Source organism: Clarias gariepinus, chromosome 5 (genome assembly GCF_024256425.1).
Source record: "Clarias gariepinus isolate MV-2021 ecotype Netherlands chromosome 5, CGAR_prim_01v2, whole genome shotgun sequence".
NCBI lineage: Eukaryota > Metazoa > Chordata > Actinopteri > Siluriformes > Clariidae > Clarias > Clarias gariepinus.
In genome coordinates this window covers 36,164,096-36,187,193 of record NC_071104.1, presented here as the reverse complement: position 1 = coordinate 36,187,193, position 23,098 = coordinate 36,164,096, and the positions used below count along the sequence as shown (strand labels likewise).

The 23,098-nt window shown below is 40.8% G+C and overlaps 1 protein-coding gene across 1 annotated transcript; it reads right to left on the bottom strand.

Annotated features, from left to right (window-relative positions):
* Nucleotides 1–1,801: 1,801 nt before the first annotated feature.
* On the bottom strand, nucleotides 1,802–22,347 carry wdr75 (WD repeat domain 75). The gene is made up of 21 exons (XM_053497429.1): nucleotides 22,234–22,347; nucleotides 20,818–20,941; nucleotides 19,844–19,915; nucleotides 19,655–19,754; nucleotides 19,432–19,556; nucleotides 18,075–18,145; nucleotides 17,158–17,274; nucleotides 15,954–16,042; nucleotides 15,150–15,308; nucleotides 13,346–13,405; nucleotides 13,098–13,213; nucleotides 10,970–11,145; nucleotides 10,713–10,864; nucleotides 8,909–9,089; nucleotides 7,136–7,230; nucleotides 6,809–6,904; nucleotides 6,274–6,443; nucleotides 6,018–6,077; nucleotides 4,731–4,874; nucleotides 4,514–4,602; nucleotides 1,802–2,771 (listed from the first exon to the last, which is right to left on the bottom strand). The coding sequence occupies exons 1-21, from the start codon at nucleotides 22,317–22,319 to the stop codon at nucleotides 2,558–2,560; spliced, it is 2,496 nt and encodes an 831-aa protein (XP_053353404.1). The 5' UTR covers nucleotides 22,320–22,347; the 3' UTR covers nucleotides 1,802–2,557.
* Nucleotides 22,348–23,098: the final 751 nt, after the last annotated feature.

The following is a 23,098-nucleotide window of genomic DNA, read 5'->3' as shown; positions in this document are numbered from 1 at the left end:
AGATTTTCACTCGATTACTGGAGCTATGGGTGTAGGACCTTTGCTCTGCTATCCGTAACGGAAGCCATCTGTGAAACCTGTTGAAATCACTCAATGGTGCATGCCAACCACTGCTCTTCTCCGTCTACACCAGTGATCTTCTGCAGAGCTCTCTGTATAGATCCTGAAATTTGTAGATGACCTCATGAGCATCAGTCTTATTTTTGATGAGACAATGAGGTCAGAGACAAACAGGAAGTTTATCAGCTTATCTGTAACAACAAGCCGCATAACAGTTCTCCATTCTCAACACCAATGTGAGTCGCAGAATCCTGACATTTTCTCTAAATCAATATTTGGCAAGACTTAAAATGATAATCATAATGATCTCAATCATAAAGGGGACACAACAGAAGATAAACAGTACCAAAAGGACAATACTGTAGATTTCAAAACTATAATTAGGTCATGAAGGTCAGCTGTTCAGGAAAGAACAGTATTGTGTCAAGTGCATTTGCAAAACCCATCAAGCAGCATGATGGAAACTGGTCATTAGAGATGTTATGAAGATTAGAGCCGTTATGAAGCGTTACAGAGCTTAAGTAGCAGATACATCTCAACATCAACTGTTCAAAGGAGATATGTGCAAAGTTCTCATCAAGTCCACCCAAATCCCATCTATAATTGTCTGGTTGGTCTCTGGTATGGTAAAAAAGATATTCAGGAGAAAACAATTGATGGTCAACACCTTCTTCGGGAGCCTGTACTTGTCCTGAGTGAGGACATGGGCAGAATTCCTCAACTTTAGAAATAGCCTGCTCAAGCTTGTCCACTTTGGAATGTGCACAAAAACACCAGCCATCACTCACTGGAACACTGGCCCGAGTCATGGGCCATAATGTTCTCAGTGGTCTGATCTACAGAAAATATCAGTGATCTGATCTACTGTATATAAGAAATCTGTGGTCTGATCGCTATACAAGACATCTCGTCTGATCTACAGAAATTATCAGTGGTCTGATCAATTCTATACAAGATACTTGATCTATTCTGTACAAGCTATCTGAGGTCGGATCTAAAGTTGGACAGCAGTGTAAACTAATAAATAAATAAAAGAATCAGACACCATGCGTTTCGTTGGAGTTCTCCGTGTGCCTTTCACATAGATCTTGTTTGTCCAATGTCACCACCTCTGCTCCCTGTTTAAAGGCGTGACCAACGCTTCTCCCTCCCGCCTGTTTCTTTAACACAGAACAGAAGGGCGCAACACCAAAAGGTGCAACATTCCCGTCCCGTCCTGTGGGCTGTGTGAATGCTGCTATTATATACCTGCAGAGGACACCTTGTTTGAACAAGGACACATGACCAGTTAGACTAATGCTGGATAACTCAAAGGGATTCTCAAAAAAGCTAAATGTTTTTTGATAATCAGGTTGAAGAAACAAAATCTCAGAAATTTCAGAAAAGTCATAAAATTTTTAACTTTTTATATATGTGGTAACGATCCGAAACCGTCTGTTCTTATCAGTAAGCTGAGCCAAAGTATACGTCATAATTCCATAACTAGCATAAAAAGTTGTATAACCGCCCAAGCTTAAGCACTGACTCAGCTTCTTATTCCTTTTTTTTACATCCAAGACCTTAAACTCCATGAACTCGCCTATGAAAGGACAACGCTAAGAGAGGACTGTACTTCTACTTTTTTCAAAATGTGATCGTTTAGAGAACTGGAGAGGGTTTCGAAAGAACCAAGTAAACATTTTTGGTACCAAGGGAAAAAAAAAAGAAAAGAAGAAAGAAACAAATAGTCTTTATAAATTAGTCAATTTGGATGTGTTTATCTTTCAAACATGGTTCATTCTGAAATACAAAAGACAAGACAAGTTCAAAATCTGCATTTCTTACACGTCTCATAACACATAATCCAGAACACGTTGTGTACAATGTTCTCCTTTGTTTCTTTATAATTTGAAGGAAAAAATCGACACGGACAAAACCAGCTCCAGAACAGAAGAGAAATAAAACAGCAGGAGATTTCACCGAGCTTCCAATGAATGTTTACTCTTTATATTTAGCCCATGATAAAGACTTTTCCTCCACATTACGGACCTCATTTATATATGATGTTTGCCCAATTTATTGTTTTAGTTTTTTATTTTTATGCTTAATTTTTTTGAACAGTGCACGATTATTTTTATGGGTGAAAAGCAACACAAATCAAATCAATGCAGCTTAATGATGAACCTCGGTACGATGCAATTTCAAATTGGTGTGAAACGGCACGGACCGAGTTCAAACCGTATCGGAGTTTCAAATTCTGTACATCTGATAAGTTTAAAATCTGATTTCAGCTTAGGATTTCTAGGAGACAACTGTCCAACTCGGAGGTAAACATGGTGAAGCTTTGTAAAAGCTCTGGATTGAACCTTGAACCACAGATGGCTCCAAGCTCAAACTAGAGACATCAAGTTCAAAATAAAACATATTTACAGAATTCAAACCGTTGGCACATATATTTTATACATGCCAAACAAAATTTGAGTAACATTTCTAAGTATAAGTATAAAAATACGCTCAGCTAAGAGCCGATGTAGCTCGAAACCCAGCTGAAGTCCATCTTTCTAACACTCTTCAGTTCCCTTTCCTCCTCTTTGGACAGCTGGACGGAGGGCTCCAAGACGGAGCCCGAAGACCGAACCCCCTGCTGACGATCGCATGTTTCCATTTCCTCCTCCGAATCGACTTCCTCCTTGTCGCTCTCTACTTCCTGTTCGAGCGGCTCCTTCTCATCTCTGCGCGGCAAGAAAACGAAAAACATCAAAGGGTCACATGGGGTTAACGATGTTACAAAACACACAGTATGGATCCTCAAGGTGTGTGAAGCTCTTAATATCAAGAGATTAAAACTCCGTCTCACTTTTATATGGAGAAGTGAAATGCAATAGACACGAAAACATGCAACGTTGTTCTTTTATTGCTGTGACGCTGCTCGAACTTCTGACCGAAAAACAATCAGCAGCATATTCGTTTTTAAACCATGAATTTTAATAATTTTGTTACCTTGCAGCCATGGCCATCAGATTCAATTTGTATTGCGATTCTGTAAATATCACTATTTTACATTATGTTATTATTATAAATACTTTGAATCGATATACAGTGTGTATATATATATATAACTAAGCAAATAAATTCACAAACGGCAACATTAACCTAACATAACATATATATATAAAAATAAAAAAAAGTAAAAAATTTTGATTAGACTTGTACATTAAAAAAAAAAGAACTGCAATATGTAATTTGATTCTCCCCCCAACTCATTTAGATTTTTAATTCATTTAGATTTTTTGAGTAATTTAAGAGAACTTCCTTTTAAAAAGTGCCATTACTTTTGTCATACTCAAACTGCAAATCTTACTTTTTTTTTTTTTACTTTTTTTTTTAACGTCATTGATATTATATTTTAATATTACATATATACATATTTAAATATATAATTATAATATTACAGTTATTAAACTGGTTTGTACCTACAACTCAAAAAGATTTTAATTTTAAATCATAAACTCTGTATTAAAACTGTAACCAACCACTCGGTCAGATTTAAAGATGATAAAATCCAAATGTTGGACAATAAAAATGAAACACTGGCTAATTTAGTGTTGGAGGTTTCATGGCTAGATTTGACCAGCTTGGTGGCCGATCTTCATTGATTGCACATTCCACCAGTAAGAGCAGAGTGTGAAGGTTTAATTAGCAGAGTAATAGCACTAATTAAAGTTCTAATTAAAATATTGCAATGCACACAACATTATTGGTGACGTATCAGAGTTCAAAAGAGGACAAATTGTTGGTGCGCGTCTCGCTGGCACATCTGTGACCAAGACAGCAAGTGATGTGTGATGCATCAAGAGCCATGGTATCCATGGCAACGTCATCAAACCACCAAGAAAGACGAACCACATCCAACAGGAGAAACTGTGGACGCAAGAGGAAGCTGCCTTTTTTTAAAAGTAAATGTGCACCTCAACTCTCCTGTTTCCACCAAAACTGTTCATCAGGAGCTCCACAGGGTCAGTGGACATGGGCAAAATCCCTCTGGACACCGTGCAGGACTTGTGTCTGTCATTCCAGGCGTGTCAGATTTACTGTCCCACCCTTGTAAGTCTCTTTATGTGTTACGTTATATAACCTCAGTAAGAAAATGTAAAACCCTATTTTTTTTTTTTTTTTTCATTTGCATGACATTGTACCGAGTTTGTCAAATCAGCTACACGACTTTTGTTTCTGAAGGAGGTCCATAAAGGGGAAATGGCACATGACGTATACATATGAGACATACAGTATATATATCACATGCATAACATGAAAGCATTTTTATATTGAAAATAAACATGGATTATAATTAGATGCAAGATTTGCATTACATTTTGGTATAACCTCAATTACAGGTCTGTTTTTTTTCTTTTTAACCTCGTCATGACTCAGTAGTCGCTCGATCATGATGCTAAAGAATAGAGTGACGTCGTACCTGTCCCCGCTGGAGATGAGCAGAGACTTGACGAACATCGAGCACAGGACCGAGGCTGCGGGAAGCACGTGGGCTGAAGTGTGCAGCAACTACAGACGAAAAAATACGAGCAGGTCAGGAGAAACAAACACACACACGAGCACCTTTCCAAAAGTGTATTAAATGATATAAATGAGAAATACACATCTCGACACAACATGATGAGTGTACAGCTGACCTCTTTAATGGCGGCTGATCCCTGAGGAAGCTGAGTCCTGTCGAGGGTCCGACTGGAACCCGAGTCCGTCTTCCCCTGCACCGGGTTGTGTTTCCCCAGCAACAGGTAAAACGGTGTAACAGCCACACTGTCATCAACCAGCAGCTACAGGAGACACACATATTGTATAATTAAGTCTTTCTTCATTATAAAGAAATAAAGAAAGTCATTACAAGAAAGTTGCATGGTTATGGACTGATTTATCAGATACGCAAAATGAAATCAAATATTAAATAAATTAAAATACCAAATCAAACTATAAATTATTTATAATACTGAATCAAATTTATTAAAAATACTGAATTAAATAAACAAATTAAATCACTGAATCAGGCAGACAAACCAATTAAAATGGGCAAATGAAAATAAGATACTACACTAAACATTAAATTAATTTAAATACCTAATCAAATATTAAATGAAATCAAATACTGAATCTGAGCCAAATATTAAAATTTAAACACGCCGTCAAATGTTTAAATGAATTCGGCAGCCTTTCTTGACTTTTGTTTTTTTGGAAATATCATTTATGCTATTATTATTATTATTATTTTATTTTCTATGGACGTCTGATTGGTATAGTGTCTGCATATTTATGTCTGGTGTTGGGGGGACGGGAGGTTTGGCTCTGCGTTTTTTTTTTTTTGCTAAAGTTCCTTTTTTGGTTCTTTCTGTATAGTTTGAAAATAAATGTAAAAAAAAAAAAAACTTTGATAAAAAAAAAATTCAAATGAATTCAAATACTAAACAAATTAATTTGATTTAAATTCATTCGATTAATAAGATATCCAACTGAATCAAAATATTGAAATGAATCTGTACATTATCCTTTAAATAAGCATAACTGTTATTATTTCTTTTTAATCAACACAGAGTTGCTTTAGAGTCTGATTCATTAAACCAGTGGGAATCGACCCTGACCCAGGAGGACCCCGTGCCGCGTGTTCTCTCAGCTCCCAGCACACCTGAGGTCATATATGCTTTAAATTACATCAGTGCGCGGCATAATATCAAATTTAAAAAGAAACCTTTATTATTATTATTATTATTAGCACTACTTAATGCATTCCTCTATAAATTAACCATGAATATATTTAGATTTATATTTATGCACAACAGCTTTGCATCATAACTACAGGATCTAACTTCTCCATTAAACACGGGAATACTGAGCCAAAATGAGACGGCGAGGTCATTAGAGGTCATCTGGAATGTAGCGCTCATGCAGTGTGTTGATAAAACACTGACCTGTTTCCTCGAGTTCAGCATTCGCTCATCCTCTGTCCTGGTGCTGAAGGTCAACAAGTCCTGAGAGAAAGTCACGGCGAGAACACACACACACACACACAACGGCATTTTATTTTATCCAACATATAACATGCCTAAATAAATCTCTTTCAACTTTTAATAACATTTTCACAGTCAAACGCGTTGTGGTGAAAATATGGCAGAAATGTAGACGTGTAGCCGTGAACGCGCGTCGCGTCGGGCTTAAAGCTCGTACCGTGTTTTCGGTGAGGAAGTAGAGACGCGATCTGTTCAGCCACTGCGTCTTCTCGTCGCAGCTATCCAGTGGCTCGTCTCTCGGGGCGAACACGGAGCGCTGAACTTTTCCCGAGCACACGGCCTTCTGGGTAAACAGGGGCCTCGGCTCGCTGGGCTTGAAAACAAACACTGCGCGGAGAAGAGACTCGGGGTCAGGATTGAGAGCTCCCTCCCAGTTCTGCTATCCAAACCCTCATGGTGCCTGCGTACTTCCTGAAACCACCGGCCACGCCCCCTGGGACACCACTTCACTAGGCTTGCACTCTCGTAGCCAACAAACCCTTTAATTAATTAATAATAATAATAATAATCCCCATTCCCCCTAATCGCATCCTTCCCGAAACAACCCGCCCTACTTGAACCCTGAACCCAGAGACCAAGAAACACCTTTTAAGGTCACAGAACTAATATGGAAAACAAAGTAATCTTATTCTAACGAGAATGAAAATGCTGATTGAGTGAACACGTCTCGTCTCGTGGGTGTGTGTACTTACAGTCCGTGTTTCCAGAGTGGTGGCAGAATGCAGCGATGTTCTCAGACAGAGGGTCAGGCTGGAGCATACACACATCCATCGACGTGCTCCATTCCACTGTGAGGAAACCACAGGGTCAGTCAATACAGCTGTCCACACACACACACACACACACACACACACACACACACACACACACACACACACACACACACACACACACAGAGTAATCTGTCCACAAAACCTCAGCTGATCAAAGTCCTGCTCAGTGTCAGGTTTGTTGAGACAGGTGTCCCTCTGGCATCTCTCTATCTCTCTCACACACACACACACTCACTATATACTAACATGAGCAGGTGAGAAGGTTCCAGCAGCACAGCAGGTTTTTCGTGGTGGTGCCGAGCAGGTATCTAGAGCAGCTCAGACGCCCGAAGCAGAGATCCCTGGTGTGGAAAAGCAGACCAAGATTAGAACTATTGAACCTCAGTCACGTCCATATCATCAATGCTCTCCTGACATTCTTTTGAAATCATGATTTATGTACACACACGCATATGAACTTAAGTAACATCCAATTCGTAATCCATAGGGTTTTACAGGATGCTGTGACGACTGCGCACCAGTGCACAAAGCACGGACCATAAAGACGTGGATAAGCGATTGAAGACCTTTGGGATGAATTAGAGCGGAGACAGTGAGACAGGCCATCACGTCCAACATCGGTATCAGTGTCCGACCTCACAAATGCCTTTCTGGGAGAACGGTCATAAAAACTCCCATAAACACAAATTCAATGCTTAAGGCTTATACTTGATACTTGGCCCAGGTTCTTTTAGCATGAATTAATGCGTCATGGAAGGGGATCATCCTGCGGCCAGTGGGACACCAACCAGGTTGCTTTGATAGCAGCCTTCAGCTCATCTGCATCAATGGATCAGATGGTTCTCTTCTTTCTCTTGACGATAGCACATTGAGGATCAGGTCAGTTGAGCACACTCTCATGCTCAGGAAACCAGTTGGTGATAGTTTTGGCACTGTGAGCAGGTGCTGGCATTTGGCATATCCACAAAAAGCCTTTCAGCAGTCGGAGGCATGAAGTGCTCTAAAGTCTCCTGGTAGACGGCTGTGTTGGCTTTGGACTTGGCGAAACACAGCAGGCCAACACCAGCAGATGACACGGCACCTCAAATCATCAGACTGTGGAAACTTCACACTGCACTTTAAGCAAGTCGGACCCTGTGCCTCTCCACTCTACCATAAGACTCTGGGGCCTTTATATCCAAACGAAATTCAAAATGTACCACTTGGTTAGAGCAACGGTTTAATTCTTCTTCTCCTTAGCCCAGGTTAACGCTTCTGTTGTGTCGTCTGGTCCAGGAGTGGTTTGATACGACGAATGCGACAGTTGTAGACCATTTCCTGAAGATGTTCGCACATGGTGGATCTTAAAGCACCAACTCCAGCCTCACTCCACCTCCTTGTGGCGCTCTCCCAAACGCTCTCGTGAACCAGCTTTGCGTGTACTGAACCAGACCGAGTGATGTATGGTATTTATACTATATGAATAATAATTTACTCAAAACACAAAATAAAGTATTCTAATATTTTGAGATACTGGATTTTCGATTATAATAAGCTGTAAGCCAAATTCACTGAAATTAAAAAAGAATTTTTTTGTAGCTTTTTTTTTTTGAAAAACACTTTAGAAAGTCTTTGTCACTGTATGTTAAAGAGCACAAAGCAAACACTTCCCTATTGAACGGAGCTGCAGATCTAAAAATTCCCAAATTACAGTGATTAAGCGATAACTACGGATATTCGGATGTTACATCAGGCTTCCTTGGTTTTCCTCTTAAGCAAATAAAGACGTTTCTTTACAGCTAATCTCTAAAATTCAGCCAAATTCAATAAAAACTACTGAAATGCAATGGGATTTTGACCTTTAGACAAAGGATGTTCATGAGTATTGACAAGTAACAGTAATGATCGATGAGGACCTCGATGTGCAACTTCCACCCTGACCAAAGTCCAGCACCAAATAAAAACAAATTTCTATTAAAACTGTTTTAGCCGTTCCATAAATGTTTGGACACCCTGCTTGTAGAGCGCTATAGTCCCCACCTAATGGTCCCCGGTGGTTGGCACAGTGTGGTCAGAAGCCCCCAGGTGTCCACGCTCCACACCGTCACCACCTCCCCAAAGCTCACAGCCAGCAGGGAGCCATCAGCTGAAAAACAGCAGTTGGAGGGTCGCAGGCCATGGTAACTGCCCACAAAGTCACATGACCAGGAGCCCTGGTCCTCTGCAGAAAAAACAAAACAAAACAATACAAAGGATGGGGTTAAGGACAGGACGGGAAACGTTAGGCACAATTCCAGTTTGGGAAAAAGAAAATGAATAAATAACAAAAACTCGCTCGTGATCGCGCTCTTAACTTCCTGTTTTAACTTTCGACTTGGAAAAATAATCCCTCCTCCATTACGCCTGTGACCGATATTAACCAGCCGCTAGACATTACAACAGCGACAGAACAACTTAATGCCCCGTCTTTGTTTTGGCCACAAGACTCGTGTTCTATTAAAAGAAAGGGAGCGGCGGTCAAGTGTAGTGCGCTGATAAAAACAAGACCTTGTTTAATATTTATAGATTTGAAGGAAGAAAACACTTTAACCAACTAAAGGACTCCTAAATCCTAAAGTCTTTGGTTTTAACACACGCCTCTGCTTTGCCTGAATGACTCTACTGCTCTAACATTTGGTATATTAACTTGGTGTCCCTTTTTCTGACAATAATTATTCAATTTTTTTTATTTTTATACGTTTTATTCTTGACCATATTTTACTAGTTATATTAACTTATGCGTCAGTTAAAAAAAATATTTTGATTGTGTTATTTTAAGACTATTTTCTCATTTGATTTTAGTTTGTTATTTATTTTAACTTAATATCTAGGCATATATATTTTTTTTTTATTAGATATAAAGAAACATTTGGTAAATTTAATTTCATGCCCTTTTATGTCTGTAACTTTATATTGGAATTCAAATTTTTTAACGGACTTAACTGTCAATAAGATGAAACTTGGCCAATTTAGATTTTAAATGAGAAGACGTGAAAAGGTGAATTATTCTAAAATGCAGAATTGTTAAATATTTGAAACATGAATTCGACATGGTTACGGACACTACAGATTTTTTGCCTTTTAAACTTTTACCAAAAAAAAAAAAAAAACAACACAATTTAAGCAACAATTTTCACAGGTCATTTACAATGATAAGCTGACACCAAGTAGCAATACTCAAAGAAATATGAATAATTTGTATTTAAATGATAATTGTTGGAAGTGAGACAGAAAAATGCTGAAAATGGCCATTTTTAGGGCACAAATAAAATCATATCTCTGAAACGGCTAATGTTAGCAACCTGACATTTTAAGGAAGCAAAATGGTTCAGTTCCATGTTGCATAAACTTCCAAAATAGCTTAAGTAGCACAAACATTTTCTGTATTAAATATGTAACATAAAAATAAAAAATAAAATCAGCATCTTCACATCACTAATCACATTACTGTGTTTTGGAAGAATCTATGTCAAGTTTTTCTCTCATAGTAACATCATCTTATTCTGACCTTCCAGTAATAAGCATAATTTATTAAATTATGCGTTACAATTCTTATTCTGTAAGGTGCTTCCAAGAGATTTTTTACGCATTTTCAACACATTATTCACCTAAATGCATGCAGGGTCGGTGCCTGTGAATTTAACATATTTACAGCTCGGCGTTAAAACACACAATCACTATATAATATCCATGAGTACGGATTATCCCCACAGCAGTCCACTACTGTACAAGCTTTTCATTGTGAAGCTCTTTATTAAACACAGAGCCGGTGTATAAACCAAAGGAGGACGTGGGTGGGACTCACTCTGCGTGTCCGAGTCTGACCCCAACAGCCAGACTTTAAACTGGCCGTCTTTGGAGGTGGTCACCAGCATGGTGGTCTCTGTGGCAGGGCTGAAGCACATGGCTGTAATCCCATCATTGTGGGGAGCCGTTATGGTGGTGTTCAGTTCAAAGCTGAGCAGGGAAAAAAAAAAAAATATTAATAATAAAATCATAGGGCAATTTGTCCGTCTGGGAAGTCAGGTCTGGTTATACGAGTACAGTAGGTTTATTGTGTACCTTTGCGCTTGCTCGTCATAGCCCCAGAGCTTAAGGGAAAACTCGAGATTGGAGTCTTTGCTGCTTCTCTCCTCCACCGTAGCCAACCACGAGCCGCGGCTGTCGAACGCCGCCTTCACCACCTCGAACTGGTCCAGTCCTGCCTGGTAGATGTACTCCTGCTGCACGATGTCAAGCTGGGGGCAAATTAATCAATGCAACTCATTCATTAAAATCAGTACAGTTCTGCAAATAAAATGCATACCTGGGCTAAAGTGCTTCATATAAGATGGCACGAGGCTGGTAGTTTGTCCCTCGTCACTACTTAGTTTCACTTGTATTATAAATGTGCAATTATGGAATAAAGAAACGCATGACGCACTGGTTAGAGAAAAGAGATTACGCAGTTTTATAATTTTTAGATTAGATCACACACATTAACACGTTAAATCTGACTGCTCGAGTTAAAAGCTTATTACTTCGATGATACATGGTGTTCAAGCTATTTAAATGGTGATTCCATCCTCCGGGGTTCATGTCGCTCTTTAATCCGGTTAAACCCCTGGAACGCCGTGAGTAGGCAGTTTCATATATTAAAAAAAATAAAATAATGGAAAATAGAAAAAAAGATCTGCAGCCCATGTGATTTCTGTGTGAAAGATGCTTACACCATATTCCCCTTTCCATTGGAAACGTCTACAACGTGTACTGTGCCGTGTGATCGGTCACGATAAACACACACTGAACATAACATGGTTAAAAACATGCAGCAGAGTTCTTTCAGTAGGGAAAAGATTATTCATTTTTGATTTGCATCGTGAAGAAAACAAGACTGCACCTAACACACACACTAGTATTTTTATGTCTTTCTGAAGCAATCTGGATAAAGCATTCTTTTTATAGACACTTTGTGGCCTAAATAAGTCACTTTATAGCCTACATGATTCGTCACCTGAATCCCTTTTGTAGGGTCAAAACCTCATTATGTGACCTTAATGACTCCGCGTGAGTCACTAAGACGACCCTTTCAGCAGTGTATCTGACTTTAACTGACTCAGTGACTCACCGCGGCTAAATGACTCCATACCGCTTAATAACACGCGTCTCTCTCACAGTGGATCTGCTCCCGCGGTTACAAGACTCTCCTTGTGGTTGAACGAGAACTTCCGTTTCTAACACCATGCTTCATGACCTACTTCACTCTGTGGCTTTTTTTTTATGACTCAAATGACTCTCCATGTGGACTAAAGACTCCCTCTCTCTCTCTCTCTCTCTGCAGCTTAAACGGCTTTACCCTGGTACCTCACCATACGAATTTTATCTGTTCTTGAGGCGAGAGTTTGTATTGTGAAGCGCATTTTCCAAAAGGAAATAATGTAAATGCAGATGATTCGTTCCAGCCACAAAAATATTACCAATATTACTCATTTCCAACATTTTATATTTTTGCATAAAAAAACTAATCTAAACATTTAGAAAAGCCATGGAAATGAAGTGAAATATGAAATAAATAGACATTAAACCTCACTTAAGCTTAATCTATAATTCCTCTCGACAACGGCTGCTTAAAAAAAAAACTGAAAGCGGCTCGGTTTTATTCTTTCTCAGGGCTCGTAGTGCCGCGTCTTCACTAAATCTCACAAAGAATGCAAAAATAAAAAACAAGCAAATCGTAAAATTTTCTGTTTGGCCCGGTCCCTTCATTATCACGCCGATACAAATTTCTTGCAAAATACCAATTAAGGTGAAAATTTATAGGGGAAGGCATTTGTATGCTGAGGTACCACTGTACATTATTTCAAATCATTAGTTTTTGTTGCTTGAATGTTATTTTTGTGTGCGTTTTTCTGCTTTTTTAAAAATAATTTGTCTTCACTACATCGTTATTGTTAGGAATTATGAAAAAAACAAATTCTGCACTAAGAAAGGAACAAAATCTGCCTCATCCAGGCTGACGACAGACAACCTCTATAAAAATGATATATATATATATACACACATGTATATTTTGAAAAATAAAAATCAAAAACTCAGGGCTGAAATCCCCCCCTCTTATTCCCCCTTTTTTCCTGCATGCAGTACTGAATTAGTGCTAACGTTGTGTGTTTCAGTTCCACTCTACGTTTATAATTGAGAAACGTGCACATACGCTGTAAAGCTGCTTGTCACGATGTAGGGAGTAAAACTGGAGGTGGCCGGGTTTTCCGTTCAGCACCAGCGCTTTGCTGCGCGGGTCGATCATCAGATCCGTGCGAACGGCATCTCCTGAATGGGAACAGAGGAGGATCTCTGGTTACACATGACAAAGACTCGTCCTTTCTGCTGAGTCATGGTGAAGTGATGAGTGCTGGAGATATGTGTGTGTGTGTGTGTGTGTGTGTGTGTGCGCTAACTCACCATGGACGAGTCCTTGAATAACTGCGGATACTTTGAAACTACAGTGGACGATGGTGATCTCTGTAACATTTAAAAATATTACCAATAAATAAATCAATTTATTACATTTTACCTCCAACTGCAACTAACAAAATAATTTAAATATAACCTTACATTTATTTTATGTATTATATGCATTAAATAAAATGTAAAAAAATTTTGATCAGCTTTCTTAATTTTTTAAAAATATTAATATATACTGTATTTCTTTTATTCTCATAATGTACTGTTTAAATTTCTTAATTTTTGAAATCTTTGTATCTATATAAATAAAAGAAACATTTTCTCTGTACACTGGACAGAACTCACTCTCACAATGATATCTATGTTTTATACAGTAAAGGACCAGAAACCAGAAATCTTTATGTCTGTATGTCTGTATGTCTGTATGTCTGTCCAGCCGATTTTGTCACAGCATCACACAAAACTGTCTGGACAGAATTTAAAGAAACTTTTGGCAGTCCTTAGGTATTTGCCTAAAGGTAAACCAGCGCCATGAATTAAATCAATGTTTAGTAGAACAAGTCATTATGAGCAGTTGTGTGTCACATTACATCTAGCGCGTTTTGGGCGATCATCACGCTTTTTCCCCCTCGAAGTGGGCGTGGCTATACACATCAAAAACAGCATTGCTTACTCCCGACAGATAAATATTTATTTAAACAAATAAATATATATATATATATATATATATATATTTTAAAGGCTTACACTAGAAACACTGATAAATTAAAATGTTGAGTAGAAGGGAGGTTATGAGTTATACAACTTACGCTGGTTATTGTTATTATTATAATTATTATTAGAAATGAGGAAAAAATAATAATCGGTTAAGCTATGGATCCTAATTCTTTTGTGAGCCGATTCATGCTTTTACACTGACTCCGAAAAAATGTGTGAAGTTTTAAATCTATAATTACGCCACTGTTGATCAGCCAGTGACCAGAATTGGTCGTTTTGCACTTAATCGGACATGACCGATCATGTTGGATATAAGAGATTGTGTACCGAGTGTACACACTTCTGAGTGCTGCAAGAGACACACACTTGTATGGCGTTCCAGTGCAAGTTAAAAATATAAATAAATACATTAAAAAAGGGTTAAACACCCCCCCCCCCTCTCTCAAAACACCGCAGCGCTAATTATTAGTCCTGGAAGAAGCCGCGCGTGCCTGCAACTGATCGATACATTTGAGGCGGTAAATGTGACTGTTTCTTTACCATCCTACAGGGGGCGCTCTAAACTATTCACACACTGGCATGCTGGGTGGTAGGAGTGAATTATTTGTTTTCAGTTTGTTTAGAAATAATAATTATGGCGGATGACGGAGATACACGCGGCTTGGTAACTACATCGCTTTTTGTTTCATTTTATTTGAATTTAAACTCGTAGTATTTGAAGTTTGTTTGTTTGTTTAAATGCTATGTTTGGGTTTTAAGTGACAAAACTAATGTTATAAGAAAAATAACTGAGTGAATTCATTTATCATTCAATTAAATCGTGGAGCTGGTGAATAAACCTAAGGTATACAACTTTTAAATTCACACAAATTGTTATTTTAAAAGATTCAGGATTTTAAATTTGTAACAATTTTGGACGTAAAACAATATTGAATCGGGATATTTATAAAATCATGATAATTTAAAGAATTGCAATATTAATTAAATCAGCACAGAGGTATCGTGATAACATCGTATCGGCGGAGACCATCATTTATTCTTCCTATTTATTTATTTATTTAAATGTGCGCGCGGCGTCTCTTACTGTTGTCCGAGTGGCTGGTGCAGTACGTCTGTCCGTCTGCAGACACCGAGATGTGCGAGATGGCTCCGCCCAGACGAGGGAGGAAATCCTTCTTATTGACCTCGGTGCAATGCCACTGCACAAACACAGACTCCACTCCTCCGCTCAGCAGGTGCATACCTTCAACAAACACACCCGACGTCAAACACACACACGCACAACTGAAATAACAACTTCGATATCGAAATCTATATTCACACACCTTCTCCTAACACACTGTTCATTAGAAGGTTAAAGTGTCTGGTTACGTCAAAATCTTTCCTTATTTTTAAGATAATGTTAAAATGCCCATCGTTCCAAGAGTTGTTTTTTGTTGTTGTTGTTTCTGTTTTCACACTACAGAAGTGATTTGCAATACAAATACAAATACACTGGTAGCTCCGCAAACGACGCCCTGCCTTCACGCCTTTATTCCTCGATGGAATTTTTGCAAGAAATTTGTAAATGTAAAATCTAAACGTAAATGTAAATTTGCCTCGGCACACAAGCGACCGAGCTTTTTTTTTTTTCTTTCTTTTCTTTTGGCCATTTTGTGCAAAAATAGGTGAAGGCAGCACCATGGGTGCCATAATTTCTCATTAAGGAATCATAAATTAAAGTTAAGTGAGATTCAGTGTTTAATGTGCAAGTATTTATTTCCTGAAACGGAACGCGTCTGGAACGCATCATCACTTCAGACGGCTGGTTACGGCTTTAATCCCAGCAGCGAGTGAGGTCTGGTGCGTGAAGACGAGCGACGGCTGAAGCGGCGATGGCGTGTCTTACCCTCGGGAGTGAAGCACAGGGTGTTCACGGTGTCGTGGTGCCAGTGCAGGGTAGAATACGTGTACTCTTTGTGTTGATTGAAATTTCTCCTGCGAAAAAGAAAAACAAACACAGCAGCGCTGATGTCATTCCTCAACTACTTAATACTCACGGCATTGAGCCGACGCCCTTATTCAGAGCGGCTGACATCTTTATCTCATTATACATTTGAGCAGCTCAGGGGTTAAGGAGCCTCACCCGGGGGCCCGACTTATCGGTGGTGGGGTTTGATCCCGGGCCCTTCAGAACCGCAGTCCAATGCATGATCTCACCCTGACCCCTCCACTACTAAACTCCTCCTCCTCATGAGTTTGAATTCATCCTGTAGGACCTCTTTCTCCGACTCATCACTGCTTCTCTTCTAGTCTTTCTCCATCATTCGATAACACATGAATTCCTCACGCTTTTAAATTTCCTTTCATTTCATTCTCCTCTATTTAACTTTTCTTTTCTCTTATTTAGCACTTTCTTCCACCTGCCTGATTTCGAATCCCTCCTCTCCTCTCCGACCCCGTTCCATCTTCAGGTCCTCCTCTTCTTCACTCAACTTTCTTCCATTTGATCCATTTTTATTTATAGCTCTTTCCTTCCTTCGCTTCTTCCATCACACTCTCCAACACGTCCTTTCTTCTATCCTGTAACGTTAGTTTAGATAACTTATTTCTAACTCCCGTTGTAATACTCATCTTACATAACCTCTTCTTTAACTTAATTTTCCATCACCATATGTTTTAGCATCCCATTCCATCAGTTATTCAGTTTTAGGTGTTTTTCATTTCTCTTCTTCTCCTGTTACATTTTAGCTTCAGTTTTTCTATACAGATTCTTCCCCCCGTACGTTGTTCTCCGTTATGTTTCCATCCCTCCCTGACTTCTTTCTAAGCATTTAGTTTTTTGTCTGCTCGTGTGTGTTTAGTGTAGCCGTATTTAAATGCAAACTTTATTATTATTATTATTATAATGTAGGGGAGACGTCCTGTCCTGTTAAAGCACCCTGTCCTGCGCCTCTTGCCCCGCCCGAGTCCCCTGTGATAATCTCCAGGCCTCCCTTTACCCCGGACAAGGTCAGCGCTATAGCAAATGAGTGAGAGAGAGTGTGTGTGTGTGTGTGTGTGTGAGTGTTTTTTCAGAGCCATCGTAAACCCGCGCCGCTCTGAACTCTCACCAGAGGCGGATTTTGCCGTCTTCGTGACCGGTCGCGATGCAGTCGTCTTTAGGGTGACAGGACACACACGTGAAGGCGTTTCTGGCGCCCTTCTTATCCGTGGCCTTCAGGGAGAACCTGCATTAAAGACAAATGAATTATTCGAACCGATCTGTAAGTGGAACCCGAACAGGAGGAAAAAAAAAAGCCGAGTCGGGTCTATTTACTTATTCACCAGGCTTGTCTCGGCACGTCCTTAACCTCATGGGATATGTTACACAAACAGCTGTGTCACAGTTACAAGAAGCTTTTACACGCTGCACGCGCATGACCCTGTGTGTGTGTGTGTGTGTGTGTGTGTGTGTGTGCCAACGGGAACGAAACGGTCGCCGGGTGCACAGGAGTCGCCAGTGATGGCACTCTGGAGATGTTTCAGCCTTTCCTCCGTTGCTAATTTTAGCGCGGGACACGTCACATGACGCCAGCCGACGGCATCTTTCCAACCTGAGAAACATCATAACACGCTCGGGGGGGGGAACGTTATCCGCTCCTTCTGCCTGCATGAGGTCACTAGTGTGGCTGAGACGGCTAACCCATCTGTCCCCTCCCGAGAGCGCACACAGCCAGTCAGACGCCCAGACGTCTGGAGCATCACCCGGGATTCGGATGTCGCGGAGGCTTTTTCAATCTTCCAAGTAAACTACGTATGAAACATTTTTAGATTGCTCGATTGTTGGGCTCTGACTGCGCACATCGTGTCTCTGCAGATGTTCTCTTAAAGCGCGCTACATCCTCGTTATCTCATCTACAGTGACGCAGACTACAGAGACTAAAGCTATCGGACGTTATTATTTAAATGTAATGATGTTTCCACCAAGATGAGACTCATAACCGCGATCATACAGTGATACAGTAACTGATGTTAATGTTAACGTCACCTGAAGACTTTCTGCTTCCTGAAGAAAAAGACGTGCAGCTGCAGACCCTTGACCAAGGCCAGATATTCACCCTGCACACAGAGAAGAGACAGTCAGACTCAGGGAGAAGAATTAAAAACAAGAAAGAAGAAAAAAAAAAAGGGGTCAGAGATGGATGAACGCTTGAGACCAACATTTTATTTGATAAATAAAATGATTTCAAGTAAACACACACAATGACGTAACTTTAGGACATTCCTGAACTTTTCGCTGTTGAAACTCTAAATCGCTGAGGGCATGATGTCATCAGCTAGACATCAACAATCACAGACTGTCTATAAAGATTCACCTGTTACAGTCACATGGTTACCTCTGACCAATAGGAACCTACCACACACACACACACACTATATTAAATGTTTATTATAAATGTATCCTTTTTTTATCATAATCATGGTTACGCTTCATTTTGCGAGGGAGGGATGGGAACGGTCATGTGATCCGGGGTTTGGCTTCAGTCGCTCAGGTCGAGACTCAGCAACGTTATGGGGCAATAAAACGAAGTCAGCTGACGACCTGAATGTACTGAATCACCAGGTTATGAGATCCATGTTTCCCTGATGGTGCCGACACATCGCAGGACTCGGGGTTTCTGTGAGGACGAGGAATCACTGTTTTTGTCCTGACTTTAGCCCAGGGTCTACGGGACGCGCTGGAGACGACTCGTCGGTACAGGATCTCCAGAGTCGGGACGGTAATAAACGATCCTGACGTCCCCTGATGTTTGGACGTGTTTTGACGGTTGTAAGAGAACGTGTCGCGTATGACCGGAAAGAAATGAGGTGAAACATTTGGAAACTTCGCTCTCAGGAGTTCGACATTTGAACATCTCTTAAAGAACTTTTATTTTAATTTCTCTCTCTCTATCCGTAAATCGTGATTTCCCTCAATCCTTCCAGTTTGCTTCTTTCCTTTCTTTTTTTTTTTTTTAAATGAACGGAAATTTAGTCTGTTTGCACACGTGTGTGTGTGTGTGTGTGTGTGTGTGTGTGCTCTTTGATCGGTCAGCAGTTTGCTGGTGTGACACAGAAACTCCTGATTTGTCTTTGCTGAGGTTTGTTTTTCCACTGCAGGTCTGAGCCGCTTTAGATTCAGAGATTCAGAGTGCGCGCGCACACACACAGACACACACACACACACACACACGATACTCCAGCTCATCAGTACCAGTTACACACAGTTGAGTGTCACTAAGAGCTCTTCCACGTTTAACAATCATGATAAAAGTTATTATTAAGCTGTATTAGACCGAATTTTACTCTGTCTGTGTGTGTGTGTGTGTGTGAGAGAGACGAGCAGTGTCTGATCCGTGTCCTACCTCACGGCCGACAGCAGTAGCACTGGGGTTTGGAGAAACATCACTGAACACCGCCGACATCCCCGTCACCTCCACCTCCTGATCCACCGTCTTGGGCAGATGTACAGCAACCAGCTGGTAAACATCTGTACACATCAACACAGGTGTTACACACGCACGCACGCATATATACATACACATACACACACACACACACACTAGTCTGTGCGGTGCTGCTGGTTACCGGTGTGTTTCTCTCCGGCCATGGGGACGATGAGGAAAACGACTCCCACATGTTTCTCTGAGACGTATATGGAGAAGATCGGGTATCCCACGATGAAAGTCTGAGGAGAGACGACATAAAGAAATCAACAGGTTTTCCGGAGGCACACGGAGCGACTCTGACCTCTGACCTGGTTTATAAAACTGATACCTTGATGAGGATCCCATCAGTGAAGTCCCACAGTCGAACAGTGCCATCTAGTGAGCACGAGAAGACCTGCAGGTGAGAGCGAGAGAGAGAGAGAGAGAGACAGAAAGATAATAAATAATATATAAAGTGAGAGACAGACAAAATGACAGAGATAAACAGGAGAAAAAGACAAAGAAAGACCAAGTTACAGGGAGAGAGAGAGAGAGAGACACACACAAGAAAATCAAAAGAGAAAAAAGACAGACAGACAGCGACAGAGAGACACAAACAAAAAGACAAGAACACCAAACGAGAGACAAAAAGAAAGACGTGAAGCGACAGACAGACAGAGACAGTGAATGATAGAGAGACATAAAGAGAGAGGCAAACAGTGACCGAGGAAATGGGGAGAGAGACAAAGTGTGAGGGTTCGAGAGACAGACAGGGGGCAAAAAAAAAAAAAGAGACAAAGAGAGACAAATAGATGAGAATAAATCTATAAACGTAACTCCACATTCTTTGTAATCTGTTCTGCGAGTTTGCCGCTTTTCATTTCCGAGACTAGTGCAAAGTATTGGCACCCCAGCTTTGAGTTATCCTCCCAGATGGAGACGCGTGGGACGACGAGCCGGTGGACATTTGAACTTGAGGTTTGACTTGATTTCACAGTCGAGCAATTCTAAATATTTATTCTGTGATTTCTCATCACTTCATAGAGTTTTAATCTCCATCAGTGACCGTTTAACTTAGCATCGCGCAAATTTATGCCTCTCATGATACTAATTGTTGTTTATCAGATTACAGTGTAAATAAATAAATAAATAAATAAATAAATAAAGTTAACCTTTATCTCTCGTCATGGCTTAAGCCACAATGTTAGAATGGAGGTGAGAGGAATTAACACCGGGAACGGCGTCAGAGGAAGGTGTTTGATCTCAGTGTGTGTGTGTGTGTGTGTGTGTGCGCAGAATAAAGAGAGCATCAGAGACCTGCAGGTGATTGGTCGGGTTCAAGGCCACGCCGCTAATCTGATCCGTGTGACCCTCCAGGACGTGAACACACTCCTCTGTACTGGTGCTGAAGACCTTCACCGAGTCTCCAGAAGCGCACAACAGAAACCTGAACAAAAACAAAGAGAAACGTGTGTTAGGAAGCGTCCTGCGCTCTATACGAGGACGAGTCAAAAACACTCCGCTATATGATCATACACTATGTCTGAGATTCACAAGGGCCAGAACGGGAACACTGATCAGGGAAAAGATCGACGATCAACAGCGATCAGGAGCCGAAGATCTGAAGCTGAAATTACGGGATTAAACATGTGATGTGATGCACACACACTGCAAAAACTTGGCTTTGAGGTGTTAAAACGTCCTCCTTATAGTGCTGATCTCACTTCATTAGACTTTCTCCTGGTTGTCCCCTGAAAGCAGCCGAAGATTGAAGAACTGAAGACAGCGGTGCATTCATGGCTCGCAGCCTAAAAACATTTTTCAATGAAGGAATACAGGAGCTTGTAGACAGATGGACAAAAGATATTAAAAAGTAAGGAGATTAGATCCCCCGTCCCCAACAGGCGTCCCCCGTCCCCAACAGGCGTCCCCCGTCCCCAACAGGCGTCCCCCGTCCCCAACAGGCGTCCCCCGTCCCCAACAGGCGTCCCCCGTCCCCAACTGGCGTCCCCCGTCCCCAACTGGCGTCCCCCGTCCCCAACTGGCGTCCCCCGTCCCCAACTGGCGTCCCCCGTCCCCAACTGGCGTCCCCCGTCCCCAACTGGACTACAGAAGTTCTTAGATGGATGGATAATGATGATGACGATGTCGTCGTCGTTGTTAGTCCCTCGGCTGCCCCTGTCTGCGGACCATGCAATCTGGACAACAACATGGCACAAGGTCGATGCCCCTCCTGACGCAACCCTCTTATGTTATCTGGGCTTGGGACCAGCACTGCGTACTCCGGTGGCTGGGGTTCGGGCATCGGGTGGGAATTGAACCCATGCCTTCCGCATGGCAAACAAGAACCCAACCACTGGACCAGCAATGATAATATCATTAAAAAAAAGCATCAGTAACAGATAAACAGACCTGAACCTCCCTTATAAACACTTCACAGCTGCTCTTTGTAAAAGTTCACCATAGCAACCCATATATATATAAAAACACGTGACACACAGCTGCACCACTGTCAGAGGTGCTGTTATAGGAAACTAATCAACACCAGGCTGCTCTAATCATCAGCTCTTTAAATACAGGATCATCTGATTAATTAAAATCATTATTAAAGAGTTTAAACACAAAGTCACACTTCTGTAGCACAGCTGGGGGAAGTTTACCTCTCCATGCTGCTGCTGCTACACACACACACACACACACACACACAGATGTGTCCCCCTGTCCCCCTGTCCCCCTGACCTGGAGTCCTCGGTGATCACCGGCGCCCTGAAGCTGATCTTACTGCCGCCGCACCGAACCACGCGGCTCTCGCGCTGCTCCACCATCTTGCCCCGCTCTGCCCCCTGAACTCCACGTGAAGATCACGTGACTTCCGTCGCCTTCCCCAGTCTCCACCGGTATTCCGACAAGTCCCGCCTCCTGCGAGCTGATTGGTGGTTAGGACGCGACTTCAGAAAACTGCTGCGACGGCGCCCTCTCGTGGTCTACAAGTATAGTGCTTAAAAAAAAATTCAATTCAATTCAATTTTATTTATATAGCGCTTTTAACAATGGTCATTGTCTCAAAGCAGCTTCACAAAAATGAAAGAAATTCATTAAAAAATAATAATTAATAATTAAAAAAAAATTAATAAACAAACAAAATAAATTACAGTACAAAATCTCGCAGAGGATAAAACAAACTTCAAACAACATTCAAAGACTATAATACAATAGCAAAAGATCAAAAGCAAAACTGTAACAAATGAGAAACGTCATCACACATCCTTACTGATTTGCTTGATTTTAGTTTCTTAAGTGACATAAAGTATTGTTTAAAGTCATTTATAAACCATATGAAAGACGGTTTAATATTTCTTCACTTACTACGAAGTATATATGGTATTTATCTGTTAATCACAATAGAAACAGAGGGGTGTAAGTTATCCATGTAGAAGATGACATCAGATATGTCAAACTGTGGAATATCATCGTGGAACTGGAAGATCTTAAGTAATAACCAGATGTGTATTTCTAACCAGAAATCAGCTGACACAGGACAACAGGTGTTGTAACATTTCACAGGCTGGATCACAAAAAGAACACAGGTCCACCTCAAAAACCT

Bases quoted from the DNA above. Each gene is read 5' to 3' on its own strand.
- wdr75 (XM_053497429.1), bottom strand. From the start codon at position 22,319: ATGGTGGAGCAGCGCGAGAGCCGCGTGGTTCGGTGCGGCGGCAGTAAG. The intron at 6,444-6,808 runs GTAAGTACACAC...TTCTCCGCGCAG, and splicing joins CCACTCTGGAAACACGGACT to TGTTTGTTTTCAAGCCCAGC. The intron at 4,875-6,017 runs GTCAGTGTTTTA...TGTCTCCTGTAG, and splicing joins TGCTGAACTCGAGGAAACAG to CTGCTGGTTGATGACAGTGT.